The sequence below is a fragment of the Coregonus lavaretus genome, assembly GCF_964263955.1.
Source record: "Coregonus lavaretus genome assembly, chromosome: 11".
Lineage (NCBI taxonomy): Eukaryota > Metazoa > Chordata > Actinopteri > Salmoniformes > Salmonidae > Coregonus > Coregonus lavaretus.
Genome location: NC_139998.1, coordinates 31,955,268 through 31,976,122, shown reverse-complemented (window position 1 = coordinate 31,976,122; position 20,855 = coordinate 31,955,268). Strand labels below are relative to the sequence as shown.

General features: G+C 42.6%; 1 protein-coding gene across 1 annotated transcript in view; it reads right to left on the bottom strand.

Annotated features, from left to right (window-relative positions):
• Window positions 1–20,855, bottom strand: part of LOC311136909 (solute carrier organic anion transporter family member 3A1-like) — a 69,188-nt gene that overhangs the window by 14,180 nt on the left and 34,153 nt on the right. The window contains exons 3-4 of the mRNA XM_084171224.1: window positions 1,294–1,392; window positions 740–1,027 (exon numbers count right to left, since the gene is read on the bottom strand). Coding sequence (XP_084027350.1) covers window positions 740–1,027; window positions 1,294–1,392 — 387 coding nt within the window. The remainder of the gene's footprint in view (window positions 1–739; window positions 1,028–1,293; window positions 1,393–20,855) is intronic.

The following is a 20,855-nucleotide window of genomic DNA, read 5'->3' as shown; positions in this document are numbered from 1 at the left end:
ATATGGCTTTTTTTGCTGCATAATATTTACAAGTTGTCCTTTTCAGGATTATAAAAAGGTCTGCTAAATGCTAACTCCCCTTCCTTTAAACTGGTAGCATGGCTAGCCATATAGAATCGGTGGTGGTAGTTGAAGCTGTTTTTACGTGTCATGCAGTTGATTGGTGACATCCATACAAACAGATTTTTACCCCAACATTGAGTGAAATACACACATAAACAATAGCCTAAATGTAGGGTAATTTTGATGGGCAGCAATGAGGAGATGCTGAACCTTTCCCCCACGGGGAGATGCGTAAGTGGCGTTTCTATTGTTTTGGTCGAATTCCATTGATCTCTTTACCGCACATATTTTCATAAAATACTTTCTTTCCCCCTACTGCAGTGCCCCTGATATCACTGTTCTCCCAGGTAAACATTGGATTTGTTCTATCACCAAAGTAAGGTTAAACATTCCCAGGCTCCCATTTGGTATCTCCTCTCTTGCACTGGTGTTAAATTCATACATAGTTTGTGGGGACTACAATATGTTTATTTGGCCTCATACTGAATGCTCCACCACTGACATGAGTACTGTATAGAACTATGTGTGGGCACGTAATAGCCAAACAAATCATGGTGGGATACAGATGGAGAACAAGTGATGTGCTACGGTATATACAATAGCATAACAAGTCTTAATTGAACTGCACAAATACTAAATGTACTATAAAGGGACAGAAAAAAGTATCCCCTCTAACCTCTGAGCTGCTGAAAGCAGGTGGGGCCATTGATAGGCTCATGGTTGTTGCGTCCCACCCCGTTGCTGGACTTGGGCATCTCAGTATAGTCCAGGGGCAGAGAGGTGGAGGGGAGCATGGCCTGCTCACTCTCCCCTCCACCGTCCCTGTCCTTCTCTCGGTCTGACAGGGTTTGGGGGAAGCCAAACATGAAGAGGGATGAGAAAAAGAGTAAGGCACCACACAGGAGGAAGCCCCCCCACCAGGCTCCGATCCACCGAGGGTCATCAGAGGTAATGTCCAGCTTACCTGTGGAGAGTGACAGAACAAACACATACAAGCATTATTAACATCAAAACACACATCACATCAATGTCAGTGATTTCCCCATAATCAATGTACAGATTAAAGTAATTTGGGGTAACCTTGAATAACACACTACTTAGCTCTAATTATGTGTCGCTAGTTCAATTAACTTCTTAATGAATGCAGTTTTTGTATAGTCTGTGTGGTGTTTGTGTTTTTTCCACAGTATTGGGGTGATGTGAGGTAGGTTGTATTTCCCAGTGACTTACTAGTGTCGATGAAGACAAAGTCCACATAGAACTTGGTGCAGAGGGACCCCAGGAGGAAACCACAGGCAGGTCCAAACACCAGAGTAGAAAAGACGATCCCTGGAATGACATGGAGAAATCAGTTCCGTAGACAACACAAGTGTGAACAAGTTATCACCAGTTCCTGGGTGAAATGTAACAATTCTTAATTTAACCACAAGGTGGCACACCTTGTTCACTAATCCACAGCCTTTTCCAGAGGGCAGCATGAGGCAAGCTCAGAGTGGATTCAAGGGACTATCTCATTGTACGGCTAAATGTTGGATTTAAGCATGCTATGTAAATAATTATGGACAACAAATGTATCAGAGTCAAGGAAGCTGAATTGAACTGCACTTGAATATGTGTATCACCTATGATCCTAACTAGCCAGATCTTGACAATCATCAACCCACTGATAATGCCATACAAATATATACTTGCGCTAGCTACATACATCATGAAAAAGATTCAGTTGACATACCAAAAGAAACATACTAAAGAACGCCCAAGTCTAACAGTGTGGACAGCTGGAGCAGCACTGTGTGACCACAAATCCTCATTAAAGTGCTGCCTGTCAGAGGGTGAGAGCCTGGCACAGGGAGTCAGACAGACAGGTGAAGACAAAGGGCCAGAGCTCATGAGGACCTGAGAGGCTCTATTTGGCCTCCAAATATCCTCTTTCACCTTTCAACACGTCTCATTTAGTGTAAATTGATTCATTCAAAGTGGAAAATAAAAACACATTTAAATGTGTTAGTGAGCCAGTGCTATACAAGGCATTGGATATTATGGATAACTTGGGTTAGAGCAGAAAGCTGCTCCTGGACCAACTGACACTTGCCAGACCCTCCTGCTGATCCCCCTCAGTCCTGCTCTGGCTTAGGCTCAGGCACAGGCCAGTCAGGTCTTATGCTGGGGAGGCTCAAAGCCCATGGTCATGTCATTACTGAAATAAAATCATGCTTTGCATAATACTGAGCTTTGGCAGGCGCTGTTTGAAATGCCTGACAGCCAGACAGACAATGGGAGGTGGGTAAACAGGCAGCACTTCAACTAACACAAGTCGATTCACAGCCAAAAAACAATAGATACTGTAAATGTCAGAAGATAGAAGTGTGGTTCTCTCAGTTTCATCAGGTCTGTACAAGATATAGTATGTTTGCAGATTGTGTTTCACCTTTCTCACTAATGCATGGTAGTCACATTATAAACTTGTATTTTTACAAATAATAAAATAAAATGTTTACTAATACTAGGTTACAGATGGTAAAAAGTATTTTCAGCCAAAAATGTTTAATATGCATTATGGGTTTAAGTCCTAAAATAGAGATGTTTTAATCCAGCAATGGGTTCACTGGAATTAAATTAGAAAATGGGCAAACAAAGAACAAATGTTCTTGATTATCACGAAACAATGCTCTCTAGCAAGTTCTGAAAACACTTAAGCGGAGGGTGTGGCATTAGGCCCTAGCTGGTTGACTAATTAGGATGATTCAGAGATGCTCAAAAGCAGTAGCACTCCTTGCTATCCCAGCTCCCTTTGCAGTTGTGCTCCATTAAAGTGAGGTGGTGGATAGGAACCACACACCTCGAGCAGCCAATGAATGGGTCAGTTTCATCATTCACTTAATTACACTGGCTCAGATCAAAGCTGTATATAATGTACATCACTGTGAACGCTGACAATGAGACCCTGCTTCCTGACCACACCACCATACTGCCCACCTATGTAGGAAATGAATATGCACATTCAAACACATTATATATCATTCTCAGTGGTCATTATATTCCACAGGCTATATGTTTAACTTTACTGCTTGTAAGGTTATCCTCTCAATAAATTACTATGTTTCTCCTAGGCAAGGGACAGCAATAAAGTACTGCACATTGTTCCTGTCCTAACACAGGACAAATCAGGTCACTTTCTCTGGATAAAGAGAGGGAAGTCTGGAGTGTTCGCTTTATGGTTGTCAAGCTGGGACAAAAATATATTGCTTCTTCCTGAGACCTAGGGCAAACCCCGGTTGTCCGGGAGGTTGGCGGTAAGGCCAACGTGGTCTGTTGGTTGAAGGCAAATATAGATACAGCCCACTGGGCAAAAACTGGTTCTGGGAAAAACTGGTTGAATCAACGTTGTTTCCATGTCATTTCAACCAACAAAATCTGTGATGACGTTGAGTCAATGTGGAAAACTGATTGGATTTGCAAAAAGTCATCAACATAAGGGCAATTCGTCTTTTTTTCACCCAACTTTTAACCTAAATCCAATGACATGGCGAAATGCTTTGTTGATTTCACGTTGAATTCACCTTAGTTGACAACTCAACCAAATGTAAATGAAAACTAGACGTTGAACTGACGTCTGTGCCTAGTGGGAGCTACTGTATGTGTACGTATCCCTAAAGCACTATTGTACAGCAGTATATTTTTCCTGTTCCAGAGTGACTATATCACTAAGTCAATCGTACAACATGTATCACATATAGGCCTCCTAGATGACTCTATGATCAATCACTTTGGTTGTAGTCTAGATGCTGACTCCCGTACAGTATGTTGTCTATTTCTCCAACCAGCTGTAAAACAACTCTTACTGGGATTGGATAGTCTAAAAGTCAATTCCAGTAAAACAATAATTTATGCACCAAATCATCACTGTTAGGTTCACCATGGTGTTCTACATTAAGTCTTAAAAATTACTACATGCATCTTGTGTATACATGCTAACTGGCCTGTTGTGCATCAAATTAATGCTGTGCAGGTGCTGTTTCAAGCGTTTCCTTAGAAACAGTGAGTGTTGTCTCCTTATAGCAACAACACCCCCATTGCTCTCACCACAGAAAACCTCAGAGGAAACTCAGTTAGTGAAATCACCTTCCAGGGGATGACGTTTAGAGTGAGTCCACAACCACCCACAGGCTAAAAGTTTCCACCAAACTCTCTCTCTGCCTCGGAGTGTTTACAGAAACACAGTACAGTCTCCTAATCACACTCAACTAACCTACAAATGTTGCACAGTACATGTCATGAACCTAACATATTTCAACCTTTCAAGGACCACACGTTCTGTGCATCTGACAGTTTCAATACCCTGTATTGAGAACATGTAATTGTCAACCTGCTGGTTTAAGCATTCCAGATGAGGGAAATAGCAGTGAACACAATATCTTCTTAGTGATAGGAAACTGGGACAGAAGCTACCCAGCTCTAGTCTGGCTAACACCTAACACAAAGTCCTGTGAGTCACAACAAAACACAGAGCTGCAGGACTTCTACAGTGCTCCAAGTCATTTCCCCCTCCTTTTGTCTCTGGGGTTTCAGCACTGTTCTCTCCCCACCAAGGGAGTCTTATATGGAAGACATTAGATGGCCAGATACTCAGGTCTAAGAGAGGTCAAAAATTTATAACTGTCATCCCCTAGAAGGTGATTTCACTAACTGAGTTTCCTCTTTGAGGTTTCCTGTAGTGAGAGCAATGATGGTGTTGTTGCTATGAGGAGACAACACTCGCTGTTTCTAAGGAAACGCTTGAAACAGTGCCTGCACAGCATTAATTTGATGCACAACAGGCCAGTTAGCATGTATACACAAGATGCTACAGTTTCTCCTAAAAAAGGCTGTCAGACTGCATAAACAACTTTATTGGTATATCTGCTCACTGTGCTAACTATCCTGTTTTTATTTTTTTTAATGTACAACTCAGGTACTCTTTTGGACAAAGTTTTGTTCCATGTAGTATTTTTTAAGACTGCTACTTACTGTAGAACACCATGGTGAACCTTACATTGATGATTTGGGGCATAAGTTACTGTTTCACTGGAATTTACTTGTCGGCTATCCAATCCCAGTCAGAGATGGCTTCAGATCAGCAGTTGTTGTTACAGCTGGTTGGAGAAATAGACAACATACTGTACTGGAGTCAGCTTCTAGACTACAGCCAAAGTGATTGATCATAGAGTAATCTAGGAGGCCTATATGTGATATATGTTGTACGATTGACTTAGTGATATAGTCTCTCTCTCTCTCTCTCTCTCACACTCTATTTGTCATCTCATGACAGTACGTGAAAAGCAAGTGATCCTTTCCCCTGTTGCTGACATCAAGTGGATAGGCCTCATTTCTACCTATTACATTTCTCTATCTCTCGCTTTCTTTCTCTCTCTCTCGCTTTTGCTCAGTCAGTTATAAGGTCTGCCGGTTGAACTCTGTGGGATGATGAATGTGGTGTGGCTGTATGGAGAGGTGTGATTTTGCATGGTTTATTTAGGAGATTCCCCACTAGGCCACTGACAAGCTTGTAAAGGTGTCAGCATGCTTCAGTTCGGCTGGCGCCTAACCGAACTCAGCTAGCCGAACCAAACGAGTGTGCTCACATACTCCCTTAAAAGACCTTCGCTTGAAAAATTTGTCAATTTTGAGACGCCGAAGACACTTCCTCAAAATAGTCAGAATTAATCTAAAATAAGTCAAGAAATCTGTCATTAATTTTGACGTTTTTGCAGAGGAGATTTTAGTTGCGCAATTTCACATCTAACAAAGATGTTTGGTGCAGTATTTCTCAATGAAAAAATGTGCATGAAAATGAGTCTTCTCTTGTTGAACGACAACAAAGACTTTATTGAAGAATCCCTACTGTTGACCAATCACAAACTAAGGGGCGTAGACTTCGGTCCGAACTTCGGCTTGCCTCCAGAATTTTTTTGGTGTGCCCGAACAGCCGAAAAACCCCTCACTGAAGTCCAAAAAGAACAAATACATCACAAAATGTTGTCTTAATATATGCACGAACTCTTCCGAACTGTTTCGGCTGGGAAGCATGCAGACGCCTTTACATTTAGCATGGCCTCTGGTTATTCCCCACCCATCTTGTGGGTGAAGCAGCTCAAATGTTTCCAAACCTCAAGTCTTTCCACTAATTCTGAGCATTGCTAGATGAATGTGATAGCAAGCATTTTACTCTGCATGGGGAGGTTACAGTACAAGCAATTGAGAATGAAAATCAGACACGCCTTAAACTAAAAAAATACTTCCATTGATTTCAAGTTTTATGAAAGCTGTTAAGACAAAACTGCTATATTATACTATCCTAGGGAAGTGATAGGCATTTTCATTTCATGAAATAAATCTTAATTAAGGCCATAATCAGAGCCAAATAATCGCGTTTGTAATCGTCCATGATAAAATCACTCGCAGGCCTGTTGCTGACCCCTGCTGTAGAGCATGTCTGACATATTTCAATAAAAACGCTGGGCTCTAGTGTTTCTGTCTTCCACTAATTTGCTTAGCGAGCAACAGAACCAGGCTGCACTGCCTGCTGTCTATAAGTCACATCCTTTAGTGATATTAATTAACCCACTGGTCCATCCCACTGACCTACAGCACAGCACCGTAGTGCTGAGCGATTAGTGCTTTCTGAGGTCGGTTTGGTTCCAGTTCGATTATTAAAAAATAATCACGGTTTTCGATTTCGATTATTTTTTCAACATTAATTCACTACGCAATATGTGGGTTGAATGGTGTAACAACACTGAATCAAACAATTAATACAAGTCCCATGATGACAGTGACTGCCCATTACTGCTTATCACTTATTAACCATAATCTATTCACATTACTTTAATAAAATATTTGTTTATTTTTGATGACTTTATTATTTCATTCCAGGTCATCATCTCGTCTCAATCACTACAGTATTTTAGTAGTTCTTCAAAGTAAATAAGGCATACTTTTATGACTGCTGAATACCAACTATCAATCACTTACATCATGTATTATCAGGCTATTCCTCCTATTCCTGTCGATCACGCATTCTCTCTTCTCGTGTCTACTCTGCACAGACCAGACAAGTTTAAACAGGCGCGCAATAGATTATGGTCATTGCAGTTAATTACCACATTTTCTGCACTAAACTATGTAGAATATTGGCCTGTTGGAAACTACAACTCCCTACTACATTGCACAGTTCAGGCTTCATCTGATTTATTTCTACAGAAACTACACATGGTGCTCACAGAAAATAACAGAACGAAATGTAATTCAAATAATTGAACCGACATCGGTCAATTAGTTGTTTAAAAAACGAAAAATAACCGAAATGTCGGTTAATCACTCAGCACTACAGCATTGTATGCAACTACATTTCATATAATTGACGACAAACTTTTCTTCCAAACGTCCACTGAGCTACACAAAGACACTGTTCAAATGTGTGCAGACTCGTTAGAATTTCAGCTTTATCTCAAACTGATTTCGTCCGTATGACGAAAGAGAAAGTGGTCTTGTTTCAATTCTATAAAGTTATTTTGTATTTTTTCCCGCTGAGAGCTATAAATCCATTGGAGAACATCACAGAGAGATTAAACTGATATTGTTGCATCAGCTAGACTCTCCCGTTTCATATGCGCTATTGCAGCTACGACATTCACAGGCACAGGAAATCGTTATTTTGTCTGGATAGGACAGAAAATGTGACGTAACGCTCCCTGTTCAAATAGACGATTCCCTGTGTCTATGAACCTCACAGCTGCGCTCGCAATAGTGCATATGAATCGGGACAACCAGCGCTTTTAGGCAGTGTAAAGCAATTGATGTTGGGCCATTCACAGAGGGCACTGTACACAGAAATATCAGTCGGGAACCGGTCCAGAACTGCTCAAAATCTCCTGTGTTTGATGTGTTTGATACCATTCCATTTATTACATTCCAGCCATTACTATGAGCCTGTCCTCACCAATTAAGGTGCCACCGGCCGCCTCTGCTCCAGAACCAACGTTTCAAAGCTATGCAACCATAAAACACATAAGTCTACACACTAGAGTTCTTCACGGGGACCCGTTCCGAAATGGACCCGTGGCTTTCCCACCCGACTCGATATGCATAAATGATAATTTTTTTAATGGACACACGTTCCGAATAGACCCGAGGGCAGTCAATCCCGTTCCGAAAAGGCCCATGGAAAACAGACCCAAACAGACCCGTGCTGGTTCAGATCCGAGAGACCCGGTCAGAAAGAGAGAGAAAAATAAACCTCAGACTGGGCGCTGCCAGCGCGATCAATAAACGAGCGATATTGGCAAAATGATCCACAGATACGTGTCCTTAAAAACTGCCTGTAACAAATAAAAAAATAAAACAAATGAATTATGTTTCGATGTGTAGCATATTCAAAACTTTATAGCCTATTGTTTTAATGGTTTTTACTTTCCTAAAACAATAATTGTCCACCTCACGGTTCAGCTTTCAGAGATTTGAGCGCTAAATGCATCAGGGCATTGCATGCATTTAGGCCTATAGGCCTAGGCATCCACTGTATGATATTAATATTTAACAAATAAATATAAAGGAAAATAAGCTTAGGCCTAGCCCTAAAGAGACTGAGAGAAAGATAGAGATATGACAACTCCATGTTCCCGACACCGACATTTCTTTATACTTGTCAAGATAAACTACTACTGCTATACAGATACAGTTGAAGTCGGAGGTTTACATACACTTAGGTTGGAATCATTAAAACTCATTTTTTAACCACTCCACAAATTTCTTGTTAACAAACTATAGTTTTGGCAAGTCGGTTAGGACATCTACTTTGTGCATGACAAAAGTAATTTTTCTAACAGTTGTTAACAGACAGATTATTTCACTTATAATTCACTGTATCACAATTCCAGTGGGTCAGAAATTTACATACACTAAGTTGACTGTGCCTTTAAACAGCTTGGAAAATTCCAGCCTGTCATGGCTTTAGAACCTTCTGACAGGCTAATTGACATCATTTGAGTCAATTGGAGGTGTACCTGTGGATGTATTTCAAGGCCTACCTTCAATCTCAGTGCCTCTTTGCTTGACATGATGGGAAAATCAAAAGAAATCAGCCAAGACCTCAGAAAAAAAATTGTAGACCTCCACAAGTCTGGTTCATCCTTGGGAGCAATTACCAAACGCCTGAAGGTACCACGTTCATCTGTACAAACAATAGTACACAAGTATAAACACCATAGGATCACGCAGCCATCATACCACTCAGGAAGGAGATGCATTCTGTCTCCTAGAGATGAACGTACTTTGGTGCGAAAAGTGCAAATCAATCTCAGAACAACAGCAAAGGACCTTGTGAAGATGCTGGAGGAAACAGGTACAAAAGTATCTATATCCACAGTAAAATGAGTCCTATATCGACATAACCTGAAAGGTCGCTCAGCAAGGAAGAAGCCACTGCTCCAAAACCACCATGAAAAAAGCCAGACTACGGGTTGCAACTGCACATGGGGACAAAGATCTTACTTTTTGGAGCAATGTCCTCTGGTCTGATGAAACAGAAATAGAACTGTTTGGCCATAATGACCATCGTTATGTTTGGATGAAAAAGGGGGGCTTGCAAGCCAAAGAACACCATCCCAACCGTGAAGCACGGGGGTGACAGCATCATGCTGTGGGGGTGCTTTGCTGCAGTGGCCTGGTGTACTTCACAAAATAAATGGCATCATGAGGGAAGGAACATTATGTGGATATATTGAAGCAACATCTCAAGACATCAGTCAGGAAGTTAAAGTTTGGTCGCAAATGGGTCTTCCAAATGGACAATGACCCCAAGGATACTTCCAAAGTTGTGGCAAAATGGCTTAAGGACAACAAGTCAAGGTATTGGAGTGGCCATCACAAATCCCTGACCTCAATTCTATAGAACATTTGTGGGCAGAACTGAAAAAGTGTGTGCGAGCATGGAGACCTACAAACCTGACTCAGTTACACCCACTCTGTCAGGAGGAATTTGCCAAAATTCACCCAACTTATTGTGGGAAGCTTGTGGAAGGCTACCCGAAATGTTTGACCCAAGTTAAAAAAATGTAAAGGCAATGCTACCAAATACTAATTGAGTGTATGTCAACTTCTGACCCACTGGGAATGTGATGAAAGAAATAAACGCTGAAATAAATCATTCTCTCTACTATTATTCTGACATTTCACATTCTTAAAATAAAGTGGTGATCCTAACTGACCTAAGACAGGGAATTTGTACTATGATTAAATGTCAGGAATTGTGAAAAACTGAGTTTAAATGTATTTGGCTAAGGTGTATGTAAACTTCCGACTTCAGCTGTATACACTACCGGTCAAAAGTTTTAGAACACCTACTCATTCAAGGGGTTTTCTTTATTTGTACTATTTTCTACATAGTAGAACAATAGTGAAGACATCAAAACTATGAAATAACACATGGAATCATGTAGTAACCAAAAAAGTGTTAAACAAATCAAAATATATTTTATATTTGAGATTCTTCAAATAGCCACCTTTGCCTTGATGACAGCTTTGCACACTCTTGGCATTCTCTCAACCAGCTTCATGAGGTAGTCACCAGGAATACATTTCAATTAACAGGTGTGCCTTGTTAAAAGTTAATTTGTGGAATTATTTTCCTTCTTAATGCATTTGAGCCAATCAGTTGTGTTGTGACAAGGTGGGGGGGGGGGGGGGGGGGGGGGTATACAGAAGGTAGCCCTATTTGGTAAAAGACCAAGTCCATATTATTGCAAGAACAGCTCAAATAAGCAAAGAGAAACGACAGTCCATCATTACTTTAAGATAAGAAGGTCAGTCAATACGGAAAATGTCAAGAACTTTGAAAGTTTCTTCAAGTGCAGTCGCAAAAACCATCAATTGCTATGATGAAACTGGCTCTCATGAGGACCGCCACATGAATGGAAGACCCAGAGTTACCTCTGCTGCAGAGGATAAGTTCATTAGAGTTACCAGCCTCAGAAATTGCAGCCCAAATAAATTATTCACAGAGTTCAAGTCACAGACACATCTCAACATCAACTGTTTAGAGGAGACTGTGTGAATCAGGCCTTCATGGTCAAATTGCTGTAAAGAAACGACTACTAAAGCTAAAGGGTAGAGCTGCCGCTTTCAAGGAGCTGGACTCTAACCCGGATGCTTATAAAAAATCCCGCTATGCCCTCCGTCGAACCATCAAACAGGCAATGCAGGACTAAGATTGAATCGTACTACACCGGCTCTGACGCTCGTCGGATGTGGCAGGGCTTGAAAACTATTACAGACTACAAAGGGAAGCACAGCCGCGAGCTGCCCAGTGACACAAGACTTCCAGACGAGCTAAACCACTTCTATGCTCGCTTCGAGGCAAGCAACACTGAAGCATGCATGAGAGCACCAACTGTTCCGGATGACAATGTGATCACGCTCTCCGTAGCCGATGTGAGTAAGACTTTTAAGCAGGTCAACATTCACAAGGCCGCAGGGCCAGACGGATTACCAGGACGTGTACTCCGAGCATGTGCTGACCAACTGGCAAGTGTCTTCACTGACATTTTCAACATGTCCCTGACTGAGTCTGTAATACCAACATGTTTCAAGCAGACCACCATAGTCACCGTGCCCAAGGACTCTAAGATAACCTGCCTAAATGACTACCGACCCGTAGCACTGACGTCTGTAGCGATGAAGTGATTTGATAGGCTGGTCATGGCTCACATCAACACCATTATCCCAGAAACCCTAGACCCACTCCAATTTGCATACCGCCCCAACAGATCCACAGATGATGCAATCTCTATTGCACTCCACACTGCCCTTTCCCACCTGGACAAGAGGAACACCTACGTGAGAATGCTATTCATTGACTACAGCTCAGCATTCAACACCATAGTGCCCTCAAAGATCATCACTAAGCTAAGGATCCTGGGACTAAACACCTCCCTCTGCAACTGGATCCTGGACTTCCTGACGGGCCACCCCCAGGTGGTAAGGGTAGGTAACAACACATCTGCCACACTGATCCTCAACACGGGGGCCCCTCAGGGGTGCGTGCTCAGTCCCCTCCTGTACTCCCTGTTCACCCATGACTGCATGGCCAGGCACGACTCCAACACCATCATTAAGTTTGCCGACGACACAACAGTGGTAGGCCTGATCACCGACAATGATGAGACAGCCTATAGGGAGGAGGTCAGAGACCTGGCCGTGTGGTGCCAGGAAAACAACCTCTCCCTCAACGTGACCAAGACAAAGGAGATGATTGTGGACTACAGGAAAAAAAAGAGGACTGAGCATGCCCCCATTCTCATCGACGGGGCTGTAGTGGAACAGGTTGAGAGCTTCAAGTTCCTTGGTGTCCACATCACCAACGAACTATCATGGTCCAAACACACCAAGACAGTCGTGAAGAGGGCACGACAAAGCCTATTCCCCCTCAGGAGACTGAAAAGATTTGGCATGGGTCCTCAGATCCTCAAAAAATTATACAGCTGCACCATCGAGAGCATCCTGACTGGTTGCATCACCGCCTGGTATGGCAACTGCTTGGCCTCCGACCGCAAGCCACTACAGAGGGTAGTACATCACTGGGGCAAAGCTTCCTGCCATCCAGGACCTCTATACCAGGCGATGTCAGAGGAAGGCCCTCAAAATTGTCAAAGACTCCAGCCACCCTAGTCATAGACTGTTCTCTCTGCTACCGCACGGCAAGCGGTACCGGAGTGCCAAGTCTAGGTCCAAAAGACTTCTCAACAGCTTCTACCCCCCAAGCCATAAGACTCCTGAACAGCTAATCATGGCTACCCGGACTTTTGCACTGCCCCCCCACCCCATCTTTTTACGCTGCTGCTACTCTGTTAATAATTTATGCATAGTCACTTTAACTCTATCCACATGTACATATTACTTCAACTACCTCAACTAGCCGGTGCCCCCGCACATTGACTCTGCACCGGTACCCCCTGTATATATAGCCTCCCTACTGTTATTTTATTTTACTTCTGCTCTTTTTTCTCAACACTTTTTTGTTGTTTTATTCTACTTTTTTATTTTAAATAAATGCACTGTTGGTTAAGGGCTGTAAGTAAGCATTTCACTGTAATGTCTGCACCTGTTGTATTCGGCGCATGTGGCCAATAAAATTTGATTTGATTTGATTTAAAGGACACCAATAATAAGAAGATACTTGCTTGGGCCAAGAAACATGAGCAATGGACATTAGACCAGTGGAAATTTGTCCTTTGGTCTGGAGTCCAAATTGGAGATTTCTGGTTCCAACCGCCATGTCTTTGTGAGACGCGGTGTGGGTGAACGGATGATCTCCGCATGTGTATTTCCCACCGTAAAGCATGGAGGAGGAGGTGTTATGGTGTGGGGGTGCTTTGCTGGTGAGACTGTCTGTGATTTATTTAGAATTCAAGGCACACTTAACCAGCATGGCTACCACAGCATTCTGCAGCGATATGCCATCCCATCTGGTTTGGGCTTAGTTGGACTATCATTTGTTTTTCAACAGGACAATGACCCAACACACCTCCAGGCTGTGTACAGGCTATTTTACCAAGAAGGAGAGTGATGGAGTGCTGCATCAGATGACCTGGCCTCCACAATCCCAAGACCTCAACCAAATTGAGATGGTTTGGGATGAGTTGGACTGCAGCGTGAAGGAAAAGCAGCCAACAAATGCTCAGCATATGTTGGAACTCATTCAAGACTGTTGGAAAACCATTCCAGGTGAAGTTGGTTGAGAGAATGCCAAGAGTGTGTAAAGCTGTCATCAAGGCAAAGAATGGCTATTTGAGAATCTCAAATATAAAATATATTTTGATGTGTTTAACACTTTTTTGCTTACTACATAACTCAGTATGTGTTATTTCATAGTTTTGATGTCTTCACTATTATTCTACAATGTAGAAAATAGTAAAAATAAAGAAAAACCCTTGAATGAGTAGGTGTTCTAAAACTTTTGACCGGTAGTGTAGGTGTACAGAACGAGGCTAATTTGTACATTTTCGATCACAATATTTTTTTTATACATAATGCTTATATTGCAAGATTAAAAGAGTAACTGTGGTAGGCCTAAAACATTCTTCCTCACCTCAAGTTCAACTGTCAGAGTCAGTTGGAGCGCTGGTGTGCACAGCCTTCATAGGCCTGCAGTAGCTAAGCCTAATAATAGCCATACCACACCAAACCTTCACAAAAGGTTCTTAATTTTATTAGGGTAATATCAAAAGTAAGTCAAGTCATTGTGTATAGGGAAAATACAAACAGGTTATTATATTGTGGCATTAAATTACGTTTTGGATCTAGCCCTTTGGTATTTCCTTTTCATGGTTTGAGTGTGAGTAGCCCTATAATATGCCTACTGGTAATTATATTGCGGCAAACACAACATTACATCAACTGTTTAGAGGAGACTGTGTGAATCAGGCCTTCATGGTCGAATTGCCACTTTAAGAAATGGAACACTAGTCACTTTAATAATGTTTACATATCTTGCACTACTCATCTCATATGTATATACTGTATTATATTCTATACTATTCTACTGTATCTTAGTCCATGCCGCTCTGTCATTGCTTGTCCATAATATGTATATATTCTTAAATTCCATTCCCTACTAGTTTTGTGTATTGTATTGGGTATATGTTGTGAAATTGATAGATAAATTGTTAGATATTGTCTCCCGATTGGCGCAGTGGTCTAAGGCACTGCATCGCAGTGCTAGCTGTGCCACTAGAGATCCTGGTTCGAATCCAGGCTCTGTCGTAGCCGGCCGCGACCGGGAGACCCATGGGGCGGCGCACAATTGGCCCAGCGTCGTCCAGGGTAGGGGAGGGAATGGCCGGCAGGGATGTAGCTCAGTTGGTAGAGCATGGTGTTTGCAACGCCAGGGTTGTGGGTTTGATTCCCACGGGGGGCCAGTATTGAATAATAATAATAATACTAACTTAACTGTAAGTCGCTCTGGATAAGAGCGTCTGCTAAATGACGTAAATGTAATATTACTTGTTAGATATTACTGCACTGTCGGAGCTAGAAGCACAAGCATTTTGCTACACCCGCTATAACATCTGCTAAACACGTGTATGTGACAAATAACATTTGATTTGATTTTTACAGATGGAACTTAATTTGGCCAATAAAAATGGCTCAACAGAATTAAACAAAACACTTGTTGCATATTTAAAGAACTGGTTTAATCAATCACAAACGTTTTGAACAGGCTTATATTGAAGCAATGACCAACAAAGGCAAGTGCTTACCGTAGGCCTACCCAACAAATGACAACAATAGGCTAATGCTATTTATTTTAGAACAGGCCTACTTGTAACCTATCTTAAGCTAAATACGTAGTAAAACATGTAAAAGACAGTTCAAACTTAATTTAGCCAACGAAAATGTCTCAACACAATGAAATAAAACACATTTAGCATATTTAAAGAAATTGTTTAAATTCTTAAACAGCCCTATAATAATAAAAATAATGATACACAATAATAGTAATTATAAAACAAATGATAATAAATACAAAAATAACTAAATTAAAGTTAGAACATTTCATCAAACCTGAATAGCGAGTTACACACACGCAGTCCATCTTTGTCCACTACAATTGTAAAACTTGTCCCAGAGGACATTCCATTGTCGGCTTCTTTTCACTATACTCTTTCTCCTCTATCTTTCCCTTTCTTCAATGAAAAAGGCCTCCATCTTCGCAATCAACAGTAGCCTAGGACAAGGCTCCTTCACTCGCTGTCTCTCTCTCTCCTCAGCAGCAGGAGCACGTGAGGTGAGCAGCCAGAACCAGTTTCAGCTGGACATAAACTATACGTTCTCATCACCTCACACAAATTAAATTAACAGAGGACGGGTTCAATCGGGTCCAGTAAGTAAATCAATTTTAATTGCACATACCCAAGACCCGTGGCAATTACTCAGACCAGACCCAGATCTGAGACAAAAGTCCTAATTTAGGACCCGGACTTGCTCGGGTCCTGGGTCGGATCTCGGAATTTCGGGTCTGTTGGACCCGTGAAGACCTCTACTACAGACAAGCACTCACCATGCCGCAGGTACACTGTATCACAATCCAGTAGCATGTAAACCAGTACCATGTTCTGTGCCTGGATAGTACGTACAGTATGCTAATGATATATGACATGAAACCATATGCAGTGACATAGAGTTGTGTAACTGCCAAAAATATACTGAACAAAAATATAAACGCAACATGTATAGTGTTGGTCCCATGTTTCATGAGCTGAAATAAAAGACCCCAGAAATGTTCCATACGCACAAAAAGCGTATTTCTCTCAAATAAAATGTGTTTATATTCCTGTTAGTGGGCATTTCTCCTTTGCCAAGATAATCTATCCACCTGACAGGTGTGGCATATCAAGAAGCTGATTAAACAGCATGATCCTTACCCAGGTGCACCTTGTGCTGGGGACAATAAAAAGCCAATCTAAAATGTGCAGTTTTGTCACACAACACAGTGCCACAGATATCTCAAGCTTTGAGGGAGCGTGCAGTCGGCATGCTGACTGCAGGAACGTTCACCAGAGCTGTTGCCAGAGCATTGAACGTTCATTTCTCTACCATAAGCCGAATCCAACGTCGTTTTAGAGAATTTGGCATTACGTCCAAACGGCCTCACAACCGCAGACCACGTGTAACCATGCCAGCCCAGGACCTCCACATCTGGCTTCTTCACCTGCGGAATCATCTGAGACCAGCCACGCGGACAGCTGATGAAACTGAGGAGTATTTCTGTCTGTAATAAAGGCTTTTTGTGGGGGAAAACTAATTCTGATTGGCTGGGCCTGGCTCCCAAATGGTCCCAAATCAGTCAATTGAAATAAAATCATTAGGCCCTAATCTATGGATTTCACATGACTGGGCAGGGGTGCAGCCATGGGTGGGCCTGGGAGGTCATACAGTAGGCCCACCCATGGCTGCACCCCTGCCCAGTCATGTGAAATCCATAGATTAGGGCCTAATTATTTTTTTTCAATTGACTGATTTCCTTATATGAACTGTAACTCAGTAAAATTGTTGCGTTTATATTTTTGTTCATTATTTATTAGTAAGGCTAGTGATCATTAACCTACACGTTGGGGAGAAAGACAAGGAAGTGTGAACACAATAAAGGCTGCTGAACCTAATAGCCCGTAGAGCTTATGCCTTTATTACATTTTACATTTTAGTCATTTAGCAGACGCTCTTATCCAGAGTACATACTTTTTTTTTCAAATCTTTTTTTTCCATACTGGCCCCCCGTGGGAATCGAACCCACAACAATGCCGTTGCAAGTGCCACGCTCTACCAATTGAGCTACACGGGGCCTCAGTTCATTTTCTTGCCTTGCTCTCTCTGCAGAGGGCAATCCTTGTTCCATCCATTAATCCTGCTCAAGTTTACTAAGCATCCAGGAGAGTAATCCTCCTGAGCCCTGTTAGAGCTTGGGGACACAGTGCAAGGTGGGAGGCCAAGCAACATCCTGCCCAGCCCAGGACAATTTCACAGGGGACCAGATTGAGAGGCAGAGATAGAGATCATTGTTAAGCTAGTGCCAACTACCAGTGTTTCAGAGTGTGAGACCTTTCTGAGTTAGGGTACACACCGAACGGGTATCACAAAAAACAACAACACAATCTTCAGGAGAGGAAGGGCAGGAGGGCATTTGTACAACTGCCCGGACTGGACACAAAACACATGTTAGTTTACTGTAACATTGTTTGCTTCAGTAATATCACTTTCTATTGACCTTCAGATAAAGCCATGTGTGTTAAGTACAGTGAACCCCTGCTGCCTGGAGTGATTAAAGGGATACTTCAGGATCTTGGCAATTAAATTATCTGCTTCCCCCATATCTTATGAACTCATTGATAACATTTTTATGTCTGCATCAAGTATGAAGGAAGTTAGCGGTAGTTTCTCAAGCCAATGCTAACTAACGTTAGCATGCTAGCAGTTACCATAGACTTCTAGTCATTGCGCTAACCCTAGTTAGCAATTGCGATAATGCTAGTTAGCAACGTCCTTCACACTGCACGCAGAGACATACAAATGTTATCCACAAGTTCATCTGACTCTGGGGAAGTAGGGGTCAGGGACTTGTTAACGCTGAGCTATGTGAGGCGAGAAAGCGACATATTTTCTAGAGATGTCACATATAGTTTACACAATGTGCTCCCTGGTCTCGCCCAACACGTTTCCTCTTCCCTCTCTCCACTGAGCTAAATGTGCACTGAAATTGCACCTTATTGTTCTGTCAAGGCATTTTGTTAAGGGTAGTCTCAGATGGGAAATGTAACTGAATACATTATGAGTCTTTGCTTTTCTAACAAGGAAAGGCAAAGCAATTGGGAAATTGGCAGTTGCCAAACTTCTGTATTCAACTGCTGCTGATGTTAGCTCTCCAACAATGCCCTACCTATGAAGTTATCTGTTGTTAAACAAAACATTTCCACCAATGTTATTCACATTCTAACAAGGGAAAATAGATATATTAAAAGCAAACTAAGACTCCTTCATTGAGTTACTGGATAATTGTCTTCAATCCCTCCATTTCTACCTGGTATACGCTATGTCCTGCTGCAAAAATACAGAGCAACATTGCAGTGCAATAACTGCAACATCTTAGGTATTGCTTATTGCCAAGAACGATAAAGCTAGTAACATAAATGTTGTTGTAGCCTACAGTTCTTTTGAACCTGGACCATTAAGGAGATGGGGTGTTTTCACATTTGCTTGAGTCTGTCCCATTCACTGGTGATTAAGTCAGCATCAGGCTTAGTGAAACATCGGTCTGTTTTCAGAGCTCACCAATGTATTAAGATATGTAAATCACACTGACATTGACTGTCAACACATAAGGCATCAAAAAGTCTAAACATCTCTGCATCATCTTCACATTACATAATTTACAAGCTGCTGCTCGCACCCTGGCTTTATTAGAAAATGTATTTCTATTTTCGATGGTCTTAGCAGCTCCACATTCAATCGTTTCTGAATGTGTCATTCATTAATAAGAAGGTGGAAGACGGTGTGATGCCATAACCTCTGGTTATCAAATGGTAGCCCCTAGAATAGTGTGGTAATATCAGTGCCGTTTCTAGACATAAGCGACATAAGCGACCGCTTTTGGGGTCTCAACTAACTGTTAGTTAGAATAGTAGAATAGACAACGTGCAACGTCCAACCAAATCTCGCTTAGGATACCCCAAAAAGCTACAAACAGCCCAAGATAATACCCATATTGGTTGGCACTTCAAATAGATTACTACACTGCTCAAAAAAATTAAGGGAACCCTTAAACAACACAATGTAACTCCAAGTCAATCACACTTCTGTGAAATCAAACTGTCCACTTAGGAAGCAACACTGATTGACAATACATTTCCCATGCTGTTGTGCAAATGGAATAGACAACAGGTGGAAATTATAGGCAATTAGCAAGACACCCCCAATAAAGGAGTGGTTCTGCAGGTGGTGACCACAGACCACTTCTCAGTTCCTATGCTTCCTGGCTGATGTTTTGGTCACTTTTGAATGCTGGCGGTGCTTTCACTCTAGTGGTAGCATGAGACGGAGTCTACAACCCACACAAGTGGCTCAGGTAGTGCAGCTCATCCAGGATGGCACATCAATGCGAGCTGTGGCAAGAAGGTTTGCTGTGTCTGTCAGCGTAGTGTCCAGAGCATGGAGGCGCTACCAGGAGACAGGCCAGTACATCAGGAGACGTGGAGGAGGCCATAGGAGGGCAACAACCCAGCAGCAGGACCACTACCTCCGCCTTTGTGCAAGGAGGAGCAGGAGGAGCACTGCCAGAGCCCTGCAAAATGACCTCCAGCATGGCACAAATGTGCATGTGTCTGCTCAAACGGTCAGAAACAGACTGCATGAGGGTGGTATGAGGGCCCGACGTCCACAGGTGGGGGTTGTGCTTACAGCCCAACACCGTGCAGGACGTTTGGCATTTGCCAGAGAACACCAAGATTGGCAAATTCGCCACTGGCGCCCTGTGCTCTTCACAGATGAAAGCAGGTTCACACTGAGCACGTGACAGAGTCTGGAGACGCCGTGGAGAACGTTCTGCTGCCTGCAACATCCTCCAGCATGACCGGTTTGGCGGTGGGTCAGTCATGGTGTGAGGTGGCATTTATTTGGGGGGCAGCACAGCCCTCCATGTGCTCGCCAGAGGTAGCCTGACTGCCATTAGGTACCGAGATGAGATACTCTGACCCCTTGTGAGACCATATGCTGGTGCGGTTGGCCCTGGGTTCCTCCTAATGCAAGACAATGCTAGACCTCATGTGGCTGGAGTGTGTCAGCAGTTCCTGCAAGAGGAAGGCATTGATGCTATGGACTGGCCCACCCGTTCCCCAGACCTGAATCCAATTGAGCACATCTGGGACATCATGTCTCGCTCCATCCACCAACGCCACGTTGCACCACAGACTGTCCAGGAGTTAGCGGATGCTTTAGTCCAGGTCTGGGAGGAGATCCCTCAGGAGACCAACCGCCACCTCATCAGGAGCATGCCCAGGCGTTGTAGGGAGGTCATACAGGCACGTGGAGGCCACACACACTACTGAGCCTCATTTTGACTTGTTTTAAGGACATTACATCAAAGTTGGATCAGCCTGTAGTGTGGTTTTCCACTTTAATTTTGAGTGTGACTCCAAATCCAGACCTCCATGGGTTGATACATTTGATTTCCATTGATAATTTTTGTGTAATTTTGTTGTCAGCACATT